The 18,609-nt window shown below is 38.5% G+C and overlaps 2 protein-coding genes across 6 annotated transcripts in view; both read left to right on the top strand.

The window, feature by feature from the left end:
- The first annotated feature begins 2,041 nt into the window (after window positions 1-2,041).
- On the top strand, window positions 2,042-9,765 carry LOC124175460 (broad-complex core protein isoforms 1/2/3/4/5-like). 3 transcript variants are annotated; one of them, XM_046555738.1, is made up of 7 exons: window positions 2,042-2,395; window positions 2,550-2,736; window positions 2,836-3,018; window positions 3,495-3,756; window positions 6,344-6,721; window positions 6,800-7,083; window positions 8,414-9,765. In XM_046555738.1, exons 2-7 carry the CDS (start codon window positions 2,551-2,553, stop codon window positions 8,519-8,521), a joined length of 1,401 nt encoding a protein of 466 aa, XP_046411694.1. In that variant the 5' UTR covers window positions 2,042-2,395; window position 2,550; the 3' UTR covers window positions 8,522-9,765. The 3 variants fall into 3 exon arrangements, with proteins under 3 accessions (XP_046411694.1, XP_046411696.1, XP_046411695.1); XM_046555739.1 differs by lacking the exon at window positions 8,414-9,765 and having other exon boundaries at window positions 2,043-2,395; window positions 6,800-8,038; XM_046555740.1 differs by lacking the exons at window positions 6,344-6,721; window positions 6,800-7,083; window positions 8,414-9,765 and adding an exon at window positions 4,714-6,175.
- Window positions 9,766-13,614: 3,849 nt separating this feature from the next.
- Window positions 13,615-18,609, top strand: part of LOC124174945 (venom dipeptidyl peptidase 4) — a 207,678-nt gene continuing 202,683 nt past the window's right edge. Inside the window, exons 1-2 of one of the 3 annotated variants that reach the window (XM_046554627.1) lie at window positions 13,615-13,693; window positions 17,057-17,435. In XM_046554627.1, coding sequence (XP_046410583.1) covers window positions 17,274-17,435 — 162 coding nt within the window. In that variant the 5' untranslated portion in view covers window positions 13,615-13,693; window positions 17,057-17,273. Of the gene's footprint in view, window positions 13,694-13,800; window positions 13,916-14,672; window positions 14,916-17,056; window positions 17,436-18,609 lie in introns of those variants that run through there. The other 2 variants (XM_046554628.1, XM_046554629.1) reach the window with 2 other exon arrangements.

The following is an 18,609-nucleotide window of genomic DNA, read 5'->3' as shown; positions in this document are numbered from 1 at the left end:
GCACCGGCAAATAATTTCAGTTTGTAAATCCTGGCAACGGAGCAACGAAAATTGTGCGACTTCATTACCATTCACTTTGTACCACGCGCCGCACAAGGACGAGATGATAATTGAAAATTATATTGCACGTTTATCCTCCATGTGTAAGTGTAAGCATAATGCAACGTTTCTATCACCGCGGTTCGCCTTACTCTGGATATCGGTCAGTCCGGCCTCGGGATTGCCTTTGATTAAATCGTTCCACGGTACTCATTGTCTGTGGCTCAGTTGTCTACGACAGGCGAACCGCAGGTAGGTATATATTCATGAATTTGCCTACGGCGACTGCGCGTATGCGAATCAAAGATCATACGATCAATTATTATACACTTGCTGAGTCGCTACGTACGTACAATCGGACTTTTCAACCCCTTTAAAATATCGAACATGTCTTGTTCCATCACGGAAGATACATTCAGCGTGCTTATTTTAGTTTATCCATTCTTGAACTCGTTTCTCTCGATAATGTCAAAGATTATAAAGATGAATGTGATCATTACTCAAGATCTGTTGGTAAATTATTATATTATTAGTAAAATATCTTGTGTGTAATTGAATTTCCATGGTATTCGCGACATTGCGTTAACGGTGGTGCAAATATCATAGTTATATCGATAAATTTTAATTGTATCAAGGTTTGTTAAGTTGATAAATTCCTCAGTCGTGAAATATAATTGATGCGATGTAAAATGTAGGATACGTCATTGCTTTAAATATGTACAGCAGTAAATAGTACCAAATATCTAGACATTTCAGTGTACAGAGTCTGTTTGTCTGTAAAGAAACTGAAAGAAAAAAAAAGAATTCACTTAACATGATGGCAGCTGTTGAAGGACGGGCAGTACATCAAAAGCTGGTCAAATAAATGATATCTGTCAGATGCTTGATAGATGGTATATTATTTGAAAATTCGAGCCGGCCTTGTCGAAAAGTGTGGAAACAATTGCCGTATGACAACTTGACATAAAAAAAAAAGTTCCGAATTAATTGGTATTCCAATTCCACTTTTATACCGCCTGACTTCCTTTACGCCTACGACTTGCACTCAAGTACAGTTGCTTAGATTCAGGCGCACTGCATAAAATCATCACAGAAATGCCCAGTTTAAATACAAACATACCTTCTCTAGATCTTTAATATTTTTATTACGCATGTATTTTCTTGCGATTTCTTGAAGTATAATTTGTGTTCCAAGACCATCTGTAACGAATATGCGATATTTAGACGGTAAAACTCAAAACCTTTGGTAAAAACTACAAGTTGCCACCCGCAATCTCTACATAATTTTTTTCCCAGTATTGACTGAACATGTATAGGTATATAAACTCACAGCCCTGGGTTATTTTTCGTAACAGTTTGTCGGGTTTGGAGATATTAGCAGTTTGACGTATTATCAACCAAGCAACTGACCACGCTGGTAATGGAAGTTCATCGTAACCAACATCTATCGCGTACAAAACGTTGGTAACATATCATCGTTATTGTGAAAGTCACCTCTGGGTTTTAAATATTTGATGAAAATTTTCAACTACAACATTTTTAGTTCCAATTGTTGTGGGAATTTTCGTTTGAAGAATTTTTTTCGATTTGTTGAGCAATTTTCAAATTATTCATTGAAAAAATTCAGTGATTCAAGTTTTGAAAATATCTGAAAAATTCTGAAATAGTTTTCTACAAGCGAGATAAGAAGCACGTTTAAGATATGTAGAAGGCTGAACTTATTTTCTGAACTTTTTCCAAGATTCCGAAGAGGGAACTGGATTTTAATTGAAGAAAATTACGGAAATTTTTGAATACCTGAAATTAAACTACATAAATAAATTTTGTCACATGGTATGTACAGCGTGGGAAATTTTGAATGCCCACGCGCATGCGCTTCGTAAACAAAATTAATGTCTATGGCTCAAGAAGGTTGAAGGAGGCATCGTTCGACTTTGCGTTAGTGCAAAAAATGGCCGTACCGACGAGGCCGGCAGCACCGTCTAGCGAGCGAGTAGCGGCGTATCTGCTGCTCTACTTTTACGGAACTCCGTTGAGACGTTCCATGGCGTCATAGTCGTCCAAGTCGTGAGAAATGTGACATTTAGGATCACCAGAAGATAATCGAAAAGTTTTTGAGCGTGATTCAAAAGTGTTGTGAACGAAAAGATTTGTGCGATAAATATTGCGGTGCCAAGTGGATCTCGACAAAGCTTTAACGAACATCAAATATAACCCCGCTGCGCGGAAACTGTGAACTGCTTGAATAACAAGCTGTTATGACAGAAAGCGATCTCTTTTGATTTGGCCTAATTTGTATTTGTTTCTTCTGATTTATCGACTTTCTCCGAAGGAATACAAACTCGTAAACAGCGAGGTAAGCCACCGACAATCAAAGCCTTCCACCCTAACCCCATTCTCGTGCTTATCAAAATGACCAGTTATCCTCACATCTTTTACAAACATTTTATGAAACTTTGGTTAAGTAACACATGAATCAAATTTTCATCACTTCTTTCCTCCGTGTCTAGAATGGGCAGCAACCATCTCTACAGTTTATCATGGGGTGAGTTCGGCAGCTCTTTGGCATCGGCGGCGCAGTTATTACGAGGTCACGGCGAGCTAGTTGACGTCACTTTAGCTGCAGGTGGACGAAGCTTCGCTGCTCACAAAATTGTACTCTGTGCCGCCAGTCCCTTCCTCCTAGATTTGCTTAAGGTGAGACAACTTATGATTGCTGAATTACACTTGCCGCTATGATAATGTCTGGAACGATGCATCGTCAGTTATATTTTTCATCTTCTCAATCATTTTTAGAGCACTCCGTGTCAACATCCTGTCATAATGCTTGCTGGAATCGGAGCCGAAGACTTAGAATCTCTTCTAGAATTTGTCTACAGAGGTGAAATCAGCGTCGAACCCTCTCAACTTCCGTCTCTTCTTCAGGCGGCTCACTGTCTAAATATTCATGGACTAACACCACCTACTGTTCTTACCGAAGTAAGTTCAATGTGTTAATCAGTTCAGAAAAATGACATTTTTCAGAGATTTTACAAGCTTACAAGACTCAGGAAATTTGTAATCTATTTGAAAAAATGGAATTTTCATACACCAATATTGAGAAATTCAGAAGATATAAAAATTGAAATTATGCGTGTAACTCAAGTACGATTTATGTGTCCTTTTCTGTCTATGTTCCTTACTCAGAATGATAGCTTTTGCGGCAGTTCAAAAACACTTTTAAACCATACTTTGGTTGCATAAAGTTGAGTGTGCGCCACGTATGAAAATTCTTTTTATGCCCTGCATATTTATAATATTCGTCTTCGTGCTCGCCAACGACGTGTATTACAAACTTACGCTCAGGGTAAAAAGACCCACTTCACCTCCTTGATATCCAATCTTGTCTAAAATTGTAATCACTTTCCAATTTCCACTTCTATGTTTTGACTATTCTTCTTTCTTTTTTCTTCTAGAATGGCGAGGAAATTCCTCTGTCAGCAATCCCAGCAGCCAGTGAGGCCTTAGCTCGTGATGTTATCAACTCCTATCTACCGCTGAGGCGGAGAAAAAGACGAACGAAATCGTCTTCTTCGTCGTGCAAGTGGCCAAGAACTGACGACAATCACGACACTGAAAACAGACCGCTCGAAGCACACAATCAGGACAGTAGAACGACTATGGAATACGAACGTAGTAAACATGACGAGAGTGGCGGAAACCATGGTGATGAGTCAGGTAAATTTTATAATTAGTACTTTTCTATACCTGTTTTATTCCTTTGTTAAAATAAATTTTCTTAGTGATGGAATAACTGTTACTTGTGTTCTGTGTCCGATGAATCTGTCAATGTTGTTATGATATCTGTGAATTTGTTAATGGTTATTTAAGGCTGAGAGATCTATTCACTAGAATTGTCGCTTGGGAAACGGACACAAGCACAACCATCAATTGGGTTGAACTGCTTTTTAATTGGATACAAATACAATATTTTTGATGAGCGAAATTCTATCAACAATCAATACGCATAGCATTGTTTCAAGGCTGTTTACTGTTCCTATTTTTATTTCGTCGTGATCTAAAGTTATGTTCATACAATGAAAATTGCACTATTTCAAATATGATATCGACAAATACTGTGGCGTATTCAAGTGTTCAGTTTTAGGATATCAAGATATTTGTCTTTTACCACGGTTCTTTCCATCAAACATGTCATTTATTTACTATATTTCAATGGATGACGCTTCGAGTATGGATTTAAAAAAACCATGAAAAGTGCAACACTTGAAATGGATCAGGTAATAGACATGGAGTTTTGAATGATTTACTTATTATTCCTTTTCAAACATTTACTTTGAACAGATACTTCTAGTAGTTTTTGCAACTATAACGCAATTAGTAAGAGATGTTTCATAGCAGCACAGCCCTAATGAAATAAAATTTATAAAAAAACAACTTGCCACACAAACCAATATCTCGAAAATATTCAAATCTTGTTGCTTTTGCTACACAGTACTCGAATAAGCCTGAAGAAAGGTGCAGTTTCTATTTTATTGATGAACTTATCTCTAGCTCTTCGGAATAATGAAATACAGTAACATATCAGCCAGCTAGTCACATTCAATGAATTCACTGTAATACTGTAAAGGTCAGTTCAGCCCTGAATGGTAACATTGTGTTTGTGTCTGTCAACAGTTAACGATCGTTCGGAATATTCTAACCGTCATGGGTCTCATTCACCTCCACTGCATCATTCGACACCTATATCCTGTGAAGATTCTCAAGGGACAGCAAACCAAGATCCACCGGATTCTGAGCCACACCTTCACACCCTGATGCCGATGCAGCAATACTCTCCGTTGCACATACCTTCTTTTCCAAACTCTTTAAATATTGGCTTACCTCCAAGTGTACCGATTCCAATCAACTCCTCAACCCCTGGTTGTACTTCCGTGAATGCCATGATGCTTGGAGCCTCAAAAATACGAGGCGCATCAGATTGTCCGGGTGTTTGTCCTTTGTGTGGAGCAACATTGCGCCAAGCCAGAAATTTGCGACGACATCTTCTTTCGTCGTGCAAATACCGTTTTAACGCCAATTCTAGCCAGCACAGCTCTTCCGATCCAATGATTATTGAGATTAAACCCGAAGTTGAGATCCCTGGGTACACTGGGCAGTCTGTCAATTACGGAACTGATAGTGGAAGCAGTGGTTGTGAACAAATTGAGTGCAAACCGAGTCCTTTACCATCTTCATCGCCACACGGTTCTCTTGTATCGCCGCATGGATCGAACATGGTTTCACCGCGAAGTAATATATCATCGCCAACGATTGCCAGATGAAAAAAAAGTGCGCGATTAAAGCGAAAGCGAATCAAAGCGTACAGCAGAGATTAAACTCGTTTAATCTTAATATAATACTACTATTTTATAACATTCTTATCAGGTACTTAACGGAGAAAACGGGGCTTAGAGTTGACAACTCCTATTGTTGATCAAATTCTTCCATTTACTTTCGACTGCATGACACATTAATATTAGTAATTAGTTTTTAGAATAATATTTAGAGTGAGTTTTAGTTTTTAAATACTGCCCAATCGTAATACAATCCTGTACTGATTCCAAATTGTATAAACGGTAATAGGGCTATAATTTTTGAATCTTCTTTTCGAAACTTGCTTACCGTAAGAGATATATTTTAATACTCATTTCTGATTTATTCATTCGCATGTAGTTGATTCTAAGTAACTTCCGTCACGAAACCCTATGTGGCTGTTGGCTATTGGGGAGTAAATATTACTATTATTATTATTATTATTATTTTTTTGCAATCATTGTTTTATTTAAATATTCTCTTTTTTTACTTGGGCTTACACTCCTTTGCTAGAATTAGGTATTATTTTTCTCACACATTTCATTTCATTGACCTCCAAATTTGTCATTCAATATCACGAAACAATTACTAAGCTCAACGATGATAAATAGAAGGGTAACAGTAATTAAATACATATTTGTCCAGTGATTTGAGTCTTCGAAGAAAATACAAACAGATATTACTCCATAGGATATGAGAGCAATTTTAAGAAATGTACATTGTATTGTTAATCTCATAAAAATTTGTAAATAAAATTCCTATGAACACGAAACAACAACGAGTAAGTAATTTAATTCAGTACTTAATTCTCAGAACAGTTTTAAACTTTTTGTATGGACGCTTGCAAACGCCTGATTGCAGGTACAATGCATCTCGAAGAAATGTATTGAACAAAAAAGAGCAAAGGCAGAAATACTCGATGTCAACTATTGGTCAATCTTTTCCATTACAGGAGATGGAAATTCAAAAGCCAGGAGTATGTCCGATCAGCCAGCAACTTGCCCATTGTGCGGGGCAATCTTACGTCAATCAAGAAACTTGAGAAGACACTTGGAGCTACTTCATTTTGGAAACGGTAAACCAAGCAAAGGCAGTGTCCGTGTTAAGCACAGAAAAAATGAGCGTACGGACGATCTGCATCGTGCGTCACAAATACTGCTAAACAATCGAGAACCACATGCGACGGCTGCAGATTTGTCGAGTATGACGTCTTCGCGAGATCATCCTAACATGAGATTAACCGAAAGTTCTGACATGCAAACGGTCACTCCGTTATCGATGGTTTCTTCCACTGCCAGTGTTTCCAGTGTTTCAAATTTGAGCCTACCAGGTGAGTGGCAAGCTGCGGGTAAGTTAACATTGTCGAATTTTCAATTTCAATTGAATTTCTGCTTTCTCATTCATCTAGGAAACATAATGGTTCCGGGAAGCGTCGCAGGATCTGGAGAACAGCCTTGCCTTTCTGGAAGCATACCTGTAAGTTCTTGCACCGGCCCGATGGGTCCACCCAACAATGGCATATACTCTTCGGATGGTACAGCTGGCATGTTGAGTTGTCTGCTTCCACCGTTGCCTTCGTTGCCATCGCTACCTTCTTCCCACGATGTTTTCCGGCATGGAGAAATGTTGCGAGCTGGCGTTACATATTACGATACTTCAAGGCAACAATCTAGACACATTCATCGCGCTGACGTAACGTAAAATCTTTACTGTTTGTTTTAGGAATTACAAAGAAAGCGTGTAATTATTGAAGATTATTGAAACTATTGTTATACCACATATTAGGCGGGACAAAGATAGATCTAGCATACACTCTCGGCCAAAAGTTTGGGTCCACCAAGCGAAATTTCTTGCTGTACTAAAAATTAGATACCGGACTCAAATATAAAGATAATTAAACGTTCCAAAAAGTGTTTTGAAGAAGATAAATGTACCTTCATTTTGCTTTTTTGGAAAATTCTCTAGTATTTTTTTGGCCGCGCAAAGTATTTTGGAACGTGGCCGTTATAGGCAATATTTTAGTCACCGGAAATCAATTCCGAATCTTGGGGAAAAAATTTTTCCCTTGGTTTTTTGCATGACAAACGTAAAAAGAATATCAAAACCTACATTTTCGTTTTTTAAAAAGTTTCGTACGATTTTTTTTCGCCCCAATATTGCATTTTTAGCTAAACAAGACATGTTTTAGACAAAAAGCTGCAATTCAATAGCTAGGGGGCTTTAGAGAAAATATCAGAAAGGTAAAACGTTGCATGGGTTCACACTGGAGTAGTCTGAATTTTTTCAGAATTAAAAAAAAATAATTTTTTTACTTAACTTTTTAACTTGACTTCTTAACTTTGGATCAAGATACTGGTGAGTGGAGGGGCAATACTTTCGGTTGGAATTTGGAGAATCATCGTCAGTTGAGTTGTTGTGTCTCGAAAATTATCAGATTTAAGGCAAAATATTTTAAAAAAAACTTTCAGCTTTTGAACTTGTTTTTTAGCGCAAAAAAAAAAGAAAGGCCAGCCCATATTTATCGATACATTCATTTTTTTACGATAATTAGATATGACATGCCTTGATTACGTAAAGTAATAATCGTGCCTCGTTTTTCTATACGAAGTTCTTTATATTCAGTCAATTTTACACCTTAAGAAAATTTTACAAAAACGCAAAACAAAGGTAAATATTTCTTTTAAAATGCCGTTGGAACGTTTGGTGATCTTTATTTTTGAGTCTGCTATCTATTAGTGCAGCAAGAAATTTTACCTGGTGTACCCAAATTTTTGGCCGGCCGGTTTTGTATATAAACGATGAATTGTTCATAGGATTTTTTAAATGACGGTAACCGTACTTTTCTTGTGTCTCATACTAGTAATAACACTATTCAAGCAAACTTTCAGTCCTAGAGCTTTTACGTTGTAAGGGGAAAATCATAGCTTAAAGTAGAGAAATGTCTTTGTAGAGCACCTTTTACTTAATTTTAATGCTTGATTAGTGAATATAAATTAGTGATAACTTTCTCGTGCTTGTACAGATACTATGGAAATGTTGCTTGATGCGGGATTTAAGAACATTCAACAAGAATTTAAATATGTTTATGGTAAATAATTTACACAACGTCCAGGTATGGAAAATGAATTAGACAAGATGAATATTAAGAGGTATATTGTATTTAATTTTTTAACACTAAAAATTTGTTGATGTGCATACGAGAAGGCTGGAGCAGCCACTTTATTTCTACGTGAAATGATTGAAAAAAAATTTGTACTTTACCGAGTTCAATTATTGTTCATTGCTTCCGATATAAAGTTTCTTCTCTACGTAAGTACTAAGTACTAAACCTCAAATAATCATGCTACTATTTTTACATAAATGTTCGACATTGCATTTTTTAAAGTATTCGCACTGTTGTTGCAACGGTAAATCATGTGAATTGCTGTTATTTAGCATGAATCTAAAAACGAAAATACCACTGCATAAATCATCGCTATACGATACGTATGCGGATTCAATATAATGATTAAATCTCAGAATCTGTGCAGTTGCTTATTACTCTACGAATCGTGACTAAGTCGTTGCTTTGAGAGAATTGTATTTTTGATTATATTACAGCTCTACGTAAATTAGAAAACCGTACTAAGGAAGGAAACTTACTTAAAATAATTCAATAATTGAGGATAATACAGGGACAGGCAAAAGTGACATGTACTTATAATGATAAATCATGGAGGAACAAAATGCTTATGGAACATAACTTGAGGTATTTGACTGTTTCACTAGAATAATGGCACTTTAGAAATTATAGCAGATCAGACGATCTATGTTCATCGTTTTTAATGTACTATTGATTTTTCTGGATGTGGGTATCTTTGAATATTCCTTTACTTGGTGCTTCAGGTTTCTCAGTACTAATAAATAAGCCGGTCGCAAAGTGTCTTTGAATTGAATGTAAATTATTACGATTACCATTTACTTCCACCAACAACAATAAAGTAAAAATTTTACATTGTCAATGTCTGAATAATCTGCACATCTTCATTGAGCAAAAAAATAAGAAATAAGATTAATACTTCATATGACTCATTTTGGCAATTCAATTGCTGCTCAAATTTTTACAAATATCCGAAATGCTTGATAGTTCAATGAAACAAAAAAAAAATCGGGACGCTTTTTTATTTGTAATCGTATAATAATATGCATATTATAAATATACCAATACATGAATAATATTTATATTAAATTTTGTAAAAGTATAAACATGTTTATGTTAACATTTGTCATTTGAATTACTGTGACATTTACGTTTTTGTTTATGGTTATATGTTTATACAAACGAAAAATATGGAGTTTTCCAATAAATTGTACCTCTGAAAACGGTGTAAAGAAAAACGACATTGAAAATCTAGAATGAATAGAAAGTTGGGAAAAAAAATCAACGTACAGTTGAGATGTAATTATGTATGATAAAAAGTGAAATTAGATCACGCCTTGATACATGCAACCCACGTGCGTGATGCATCATCTAATAAGCTGCATTCTTACTATGTATAGCTGGAAAGAAGCGCCGTCCTGGTGGCAAATTTACGTACTACTTTTGCCGCAAAGAGGTCAATTCGTCAAGTTTATTCCTTTCGTTTTTTGTTATTATAAAATTTTCCCGTCACGTTCAACAATATGGAATACTTGAACAGTGAATTCGGGTTCATCTATTGATTAGACACTACTGGTTAATTCTGCAATACTATCTTACGGAGATAAGTTGCAGATGAAGAAATGGAACGTCGCAGTCATGGCATTACAATGATCGGTCAGTATCGGTGATTTTGAAATGCTAGTGAATTTAGATATGTTTTACTTCTAGTATTTGTATATCTAATCTGCACAAAATTTTATATTTGATGGGTGTGGTATTTTGCAAATCTAATTGATCTGTTGTCCAAAGCTTCTCTTTATTGCTGCTCAGTTATAGAACGTCAAATTAACTACCATGACTACTCGTGAAAAAAGTTCGTGATTTGTGACGGATCATATTTTAGTAGAAAATTGACACGGTAATTTGGCTATTTTAGATGCGAGCGGATCTCGAGACGCAGAAAGAGTAACACGTATTCATAATTTGTTGAATTCGTCTTCCAGTCATCGAAAGTGATAATTATAACTCGTAAAAAAAAGAATAATAAACAAATAAATATAGCAGGGCAGTATTTTCTGCCGTCATACGTGTGGAGTCAACGATTATTCGCGCATGTTTATAGTACGTTATTTGCGTGATGCTGCAACTTCTAAATTAATTTGCGCATGCAATATACAACTATTTGCACGTTATATTGAGCGTCGTATTGAGTATTACGCGTTTTGAATATACGAATCTCTATGTTAGTTATGATAATGAATGTTATTTTTGGGACAAACCGCGAATACCAACACACCAGTGTTTGCTGACACTAGTAATTGCCTATAATCACACCTGTGCAAATCCCAGAGAAGGAAAACAAATTGACCAATAACAGCGTGTTTTAATTAATAGAAAAGAAAAAAAAACAAATAACTAAAATTGGTCAATTGAATTCTAATAACAATTGGGACGCGTCAACTGACGACAGCAATTATTCTTATCGCAAGGACAACCCGTTAGGAAATGTACAAATTAGCAACACATGTTATATTAGTTTATTTTCTTCTGACGGTTCGCGCACTAGTCAGTTTATCTAAAGCAACGTTTTGCAGTTTGTATCGTTGTCACATGTTCATCAACTTCCGCTTGGCCTTCGTTCTGTAAAATAATCCCGAAATTCCTGCAGGAAAACAAAATAGAAACGACGGCGCGTCGTAGTGCGAAGTAATAATGAAAATCACAATTTCATACACGTCGCGAGACCGTTTCTTGAGTACTTGCAAATTCTGTTGGCCATGGAGTGAGGCGATAATAAAAGTTCGGAGTAAACTAGACCGGCGTAGTGCCTTTGTTGCAGAAGAGAGAAACGCCGGACTTTCGAGAGCTGCAGAGGGTTTTGATTTACAGTCGAGACTATGCAGGAAGCTTGAGATTTCGTTAAAAAGTTATAACATAACGATGGCGTGTACGCCATTTTAACTTTTCCGTCTCAAAACTTTTGGTCCAGCTCTAGCTCGAGTCGTTGCTTGCTGCGCTGGTTGTGCGCTCCCGCGTTTCACATTTTTATCACTCAATTTCAACATGCTTGAAAAGTTGGCGTGCTGCATAATATACCGACTCGTTTCAAGTTTCGTCCCTTATTATTATTTTCATCATCATCATTATTATTATCATGTCCGCCTCCGTGCAATGAGGGTTTTATTCCTATATACGTACGTACACGTACGTATTTCACCTGAAATGCATACAAGGTTACGTGGACATTGACAATTGTGCATGTGGCACACGTGTATTGCAATCCGCTCCTTTTTCTCACAGGTGAAAATAGAGAGGAGGTATAATCAGCGAGAGAGTCGTAAAACGAGAGGCACCTAATTACACCAGCACATACCGCAATCATGTATGTACACTTGGGGACAATGAATCTGAGAGGGCTAATTTTTTACACTAGACAGTTATGTTGGCAGCGCCGGAAAACCTACAGCACCATAGTCGGCCGAGCGCGAAACTAAGTCAATCTCAATAAACAAAACCTAACCGATGACCGTTGAATCTAATCCTAGAATACTGCGGGGATAATGATTTGTTGGATTGACACGTATGTATTTTGGTCGGTTACATCAAACATATGAACCTGATAACGTTATGCTGCGAAGGATGGAACACGACGGAGCTGAGCAGAAACTGAATTGTTTTATTGTGGTCAAGTGGGATGCTGCATGGCGAAGGCTCGAGCAGAGAAGCGCAGAACAGCCCGCATTGCAGGAGATACTGGACATCGAAGCTCCGTGTGTTTTGTCTCGCGTTATAAATCACTCTACAAACGACGCACAGACGTAAAACCCGTAGTGAAATTAAACTTTTCTCCGATTTTTTTAACCGCTCAGATTGTTCTCACAACGATTCCAATCGCTTGCGCGTGTCACGCGGAATTTAGGTAGGCATTCAAATTTTCCCGCCCTCGACGTGTGTGGCAAACAATTGAGTGACGATTTTTTCTTTCGTATAATTATTCCGTCGAATTGGCCGACCGATGAAACATATTTATCGCCCGGGATATCCGTTGTCGGGATAGGCGTCTATGGTCGTAAAATTTTCCCGTTTGCTCTCGGGAGAGATGTTGCCGCGCGTCAAGGGAGTGTTTTTACGTTTGGCAGTTGAATGTTTTTATCCAAAATAGGGGAGATCCTCCTTCTCTCGGTGACTGCCTGATCCGCGAGCTTCTGGCCCTCGTTTCATTCCTAAGCGAGTTCTGGAGCCTCGCTCATTGTGCCCCGCGTCTGTGATAAATATCGTCAGGGTGAAAGGACCGGCCGGTGGGTATATATGTAGGTATATACAACCCTCGACGCCCGAGAGAAATATCCGAATTTCAAATGACAAGAAGTAGAACGGCAGCCGGCAGAGCCAGGAAGGCCGGGAACAACGGAGAGTTCAGCTGCGCCCGGGTCGATAAACAAAACGCTGTTTAAAGCAAGCGTAAACAATTAATTGAGAGCGTCTGGATGGAGGTGAAAGATTACAGAGCGACCTTTCCGACTGCTTGGAAAAGCTTCGTTCCAACGGTCAATGGACGATCCGTTGATCGTCGACACCGAGGTACGCAAATGGTGTAACGAATTCTCAAATTTTTCACGTCGAATGTATCACCGATTTATTCATTTATTTACTTATTTATTGAACACAAAACGGGTAGTTACCCAATATAAAGTATATAAATCAATTTAGCATACTTATATGTGTAACAAAATATGTCGATAAGCTTTATACAAACAAGTTTTTACTTAAATGAATGAAATTAGTTATATATTTGTTTATATTGACAAGATTCATTTCTCTTTGCAGTAAAGATATATCTCTGTCAAGTTAAAATTCGTATGGAATAATAGAATTTAATCTTACTCCATAATTCACTAATGTCCGAGTTATTATTCATGAGATTGAAGATGAAAAGAGATTATTCGTTACTCCAGTCAGCTTTAGTGTACGAATATGTGTTCAACCGGAATCCAGTGTATGATTGGATTTATTTATTTTTCAGATGAACTTTAAGCTCTCGGAAACGACAACGTGCAGCCTGGAGCTACGGTTTCACGATTGCATACCAGTTCAACATAGCGTCTGTACGGACATCGATGCTGCCTATGCCTACCAAGTTACACGTTACAAAGGCTTATTGACGGTTACTACAGATTCTATGTATGTATTTTCGGAATTATCACTGCTTACAAGCTGCCGCAGCGTGTTAATCGACTCTGGTCAGTTATCTGTCCTGACGTTCAAGCAGTTCGTTAGAATCATCCGAGCAGACACGACGCGCGGATTGGACCGTGTCGTCAGTTTTGTCGTATTTCACGGTTCTGTCGGCCTCGTTAAAGATGCGACGCGTGTGTTCTAAACAAGCCTGCAATTATTCATAAAGTATATTGCCCACGATATTTTTCGAAATAAAAATTCAAAGTTTTGCGATTTTGGTCATCTGCTGAAAATTAACAAAAGACGCTACTTCTCAACGAATGAAGCGCTAGTTGAGAACCGGCGGATCATTTTTCCACTATTAGTGAACAGTTTTTACCCACTAGCGGAAAAATGGTTCGCCATTCCCCAACTATGCACGTAAATCATTGAGACATAGCGTCCTTTGTTCATTTTCACCTGGCGGCCAAAATTGTCTATTTTTACATTTTACTTGTGAAAGAAATCATTTCACAAAACCCGCCGGAATAACATTAATTGTATAAATCAATCCAAATGTCAGTGATATTATCATGATATTATAACATTGTTTCGATTATACGGTGGATTATAAACGTTCATCCAGCCTGTTTGTCATTCGAACGATCATTTCCTCCGAAGACCACAACCACAAGTTGTTGGCAAGTTGTTGGTACGATTTTCATAGCTTCGTCTTCGATATCTCTATTTGTTATCGTCTTGTTGTACACATTCGCATAACAGATAAAAGGCCCAATTTCTTTTCACCCACTAACGAAGTGCGATTGTCTCGTAGGTCTCTAAAGATGAACGAGGAAATACCCAAACGAGCCATTCATGCACCTGCAGTAATCTATTTATCCGTTCACCTCTCACCTCCCCCCCCCCCCTCTCTGTCTCGCTCTCTCTCTCTCACTCTGTCGAAGACACGTGGACTGGAAGACGACCCAGTTCCGACGGTGAGACGTGAACCATACGTACCTACAGTGCTCGGAAAGGAATCGTAAAGATAGTAACCGGTTACTGTAGTACTTTGCATGAGTATTGGGCACGTGTGTAACAGTCGCGACGGACTCGAACGGTTTCAACAAACACATAATCACATAGGAAATTATAGACCGAGCGTATGCCTGGGTGGGAATAATTTGTGGACGATTCAGTGTGCGAAAATTATTTTTCAAACTGTCGATTTCGTTCAACTTTTACCGTGAGTATACACCGTAAAAGCTTTCTCTCTCTCTATTTACATATATTTCTTTGTTCAGTCTTTGTATACTGTTGCTTTTCCTCCCACTGCTCGTGGGAATTTTTTCATCGAAAGTTTAACCGTAAGACAATTCGGGACTTTCCCGTAGTCTTTGCACCGCTGCAGCTGACCGATGGGACATTCGCAATCGCTTTGGTGACGTCAGTTCAACTTTTCTCGTATCTCTTGGCCGCCGTATTGCCAGCTGCAATTATATGCCAGTAAAGAAAAACGGTAAACCTCATACGGTTGCGGACTGTTCTGTAAAAATAACCAACAATGATAAATTTCAGAACGTAGAAAAGGTCACGTGTTTATATTTCACGCTGTTTATATATTGTACGTGTATGCATTTATAATATTTGCACACTTGAGTATGCATATTTTTGGATTCTGAAATTGTGGGCGTAAATTCACGTTCTTAAACGATCAAATATTACTTACATACCAACAAATTATTCGTGTTGAACGATTGCTTTTATAATATCGCTGTGTGTCGAGTGATAGAATGTACAGAGGAAAAACATGATGCCGAAAGACAAACCACGATTCATGCCTATGCGTACATCTGCCAAAGTGTTCGGTGGTTAAAAATTCACGTTTTACGAACCGCGCGGTATTCTGTCACTCTTTTAAAGTTTCCCCTTCGGAGCTTTTAAACTGGAGCTTTTATCCCCGGTTTCCAAGGCCGAGGTGATACATGGATTTTCGGGTTCTATTTCAAACGTACAGATATCTCGGATTGACGGATATTCCTGCCCCGACGGTCTCGTTCTTGCGACATTTAGAATCATTTATCAACTTTGCATAATATACAGCGAACACTCTTGTATTTAACCCAATCTGTGGCTGCGGATAAGAATTCGAAACCCGCGACATCGGGGTCTGATTGATGAAAATAAACCTCAGTACAAAAAGCTCACGCAATTTTTTCATTCGAAACACTTGCGAGCGAAAAGACAATATTTGAATTCCAAGCCAGTTTTACCTGAGATAATGAAATCTTTTGCGGTCAGAGCTTTGGTAAAGTTACATGCATGGGTATCGGTTCATTTTTTGAACACTCTTATTCGACGAAATGAGTAATTTTTTGTACATGTACGTATAGAAACGGCTCGATTGTGAACCTGTGTAGATTTTCAGATATTTTTTATCTTCTTCCAGAGCGTTAGAAATTGTCATATCATACATAAGCCGCTCATACATTCAATTGCTAGAATGACGAAATACTTCGGTATTCGCAGTTCACTGTATTTTATGCACCGGAACGATGTTTTTCTTACACCGATGCATACATTCACAATGATGAAACAATATTTCGTAGTTGAACGGCACTTGTCATTATTGCAATCGCTGGTACGTAACATAAATAAAGCGTAAAAACTGCCGTCGATCAGACCACGGATACATATGTATACGTACTCCTGAAAAAATATCGGCTCCTTTTACGTTATTGGCGAGTTCTCGATGCACGTATACGCGTGTAGAATTGTTGCGCGCGTGTGCCTTTCACGCGGACAACTGATAAGAGCGGCCCAAGTCAAACCTCGTTGTCAGTTAATTTATACGTAACAGTTTCGCGAAGTTTGCAGTCGCGTCGTACTTTCGTGCTAGATATACCTAGTTGAAAGATTATCCTCGCGGCGTGTAAAGTTCGGCAGAGTAGTTCCTTTGCTGTATGTATGTACCTACACACATACATAGATACGTAGTCGAAAACTCTCTGCAGAGTCAAATCGAGCGCTGGAAATCCTCGCTCCGTGCCAAACATCGCGATATCCGTAAGTTTAGCCAATTTTATCACGACGAAATTTGCGGTAAATAATCAGCGAGTCAACCGTGAAAAGAGTGTTTGATGTTTGGATTCGAGTAAAACGTGCATCGATTAATCGGTTGATTAAAGTCAAACCGATTCAGCGTTGTCGGTAATAAAATCGATCGATTCTTCAACGTGGAAATCTGCCCGTTCACCTGGCACGTTAGAGAACGCGTTCATCGCGATGAAATTGCCTTAGCAGTCCATTGTGAGAAACTCATTTGAAACACACACTCACCGTGCGATTAAACGGTGCCTAATTATTCCAAGGCAACGATTGATTCAGCTTTCAGCACAAATCGCGAAGACGCGGAATTCCGAACTCCCTCCGATCAAGGAGAGTGCCGAACTGCGATCCAGCGATCGCGGAACAGACTCGGAGTGATTGCAGAGCCTCTGCAAATGCTATTTCTGGATCGCGTCTGTGTCGTGGAAGTGATTGTGCACAACTGCAGGCTGCAGGCTGCGGTTTCCGAGTGTGCGATTGACTTTTTTCAAATAAAATGGAAGTCAAACGTCTCGGCCGAGAGTCCGAGAGTTCCGACGACAGCGATCTCGAGGTCGAACATCCACTGATTCGGGACGCCGTCGAAAAGCCGAAGTCCCGGAATCCTGACTTCGTCAAGCGGAACCGGCGGATGGACGTCGAGGGCGACCTGCGATTGGTGAGTGCCGCAAGCTTTCTCCTTTGTGATAAATTTCACTGTATTACGATGATATATTATCTTACTTCGCTGCACGCGCGCTTATTCAGAGCCAAACGCAAAAGTGACGCGTCGTGATGGTTGAATTTTAATTTAATCTTCGCGTTACACCGGATGAGACGTATCAAAATTCTTGTATCTTTTTTTCAACTCTGTCCTACTTCGCGATCACCGAAGCGCGGCGTTACAACATATTTCAGACGATTTTTCTTTATTTTTTTTATTTGTCTTTATGAGGGATATTTTTTTTATCCAAGATACGCACAGAGAAACGGGAAGCTGGAGGACAAAGTCACGGTAGACGGAAAACTAGATTGGGATTGGGATAATCGTAAATTAAACAACTTGGGACAGGGATATTTTACACGTATAGTTTGGTAATTGGAGTTTAAATTGGTTTGAAACTCCTCGGCTAGTCTTACCGCTGTGCATGTGTAATACACACGTACCTGTGCCTATATTTATATACTAATTGCTTCGCGGAATAAGAAACGAAAGAATTGAAAATGGAAGATTCCAGAGAGAAACTAAGACGAAAACAGAAATTTGTATGAGTGTCAATTATTTGTGCGACAAAAATGTATAACCGCAGTTAGGAAGGTTTGTAAAATATGGGACTGTTGCGTTGGAATGAATATACCGTTGTGAAGAAGAAAAATAAAATTCTGACAAATGCTGACAGGGGGTCAAATTGGAAGAAAATCGCGGTACGTGTAAAACCGTCTACCTACCGAACATGGTCAGGAAATAAAGTCTCGGCGCTCGTTCGACAGTCGTCGTTAAATCGAAGATATCGCGAAACGGGGAACCACCCGTGCCGCCTGAGTGTATTATTACTTGTTTCCGAAAGCGAACAGGCTGTTCAAACAAACATCGGCAAAACAGCCTTGAGCTATAATCTATTCCTCAAATATGATATGCCATGTAATGCGACATATTCGCTGGGATTTTATCATCTATAAAGCGTAATTCGATGCGCGTATATTATAATAATGTTTCCAATTTTTATGCATGTCCTGGAATTCGGTGGATTCACATGCACACGAGGGTGAGCCAAAGAAACCAACCTGTCGAATCGATGGTCTTGAAAAGGCCTATTTACTGAGAAAGAAATTGTTCCGTTTGGAAAAATTTT

This window comes from Neodiprion fabricii, chromosome 2, assembly GCF_021155785.1.
Source record: "Neodiprion fabricii isolate iyNeoFabr1 chromosome 2, iyNeoFabr1.1, whole genome shotgun sequence".
NCBI lineage: Eukaryota > Metazoa > Arthropoda > Insecta > Hymenoptera > Diprionidae > Neodiprion > Neodiprion fabricii.
This window is presented reverse-complemented; position numbering and strand designations above follow the sequence as displayed.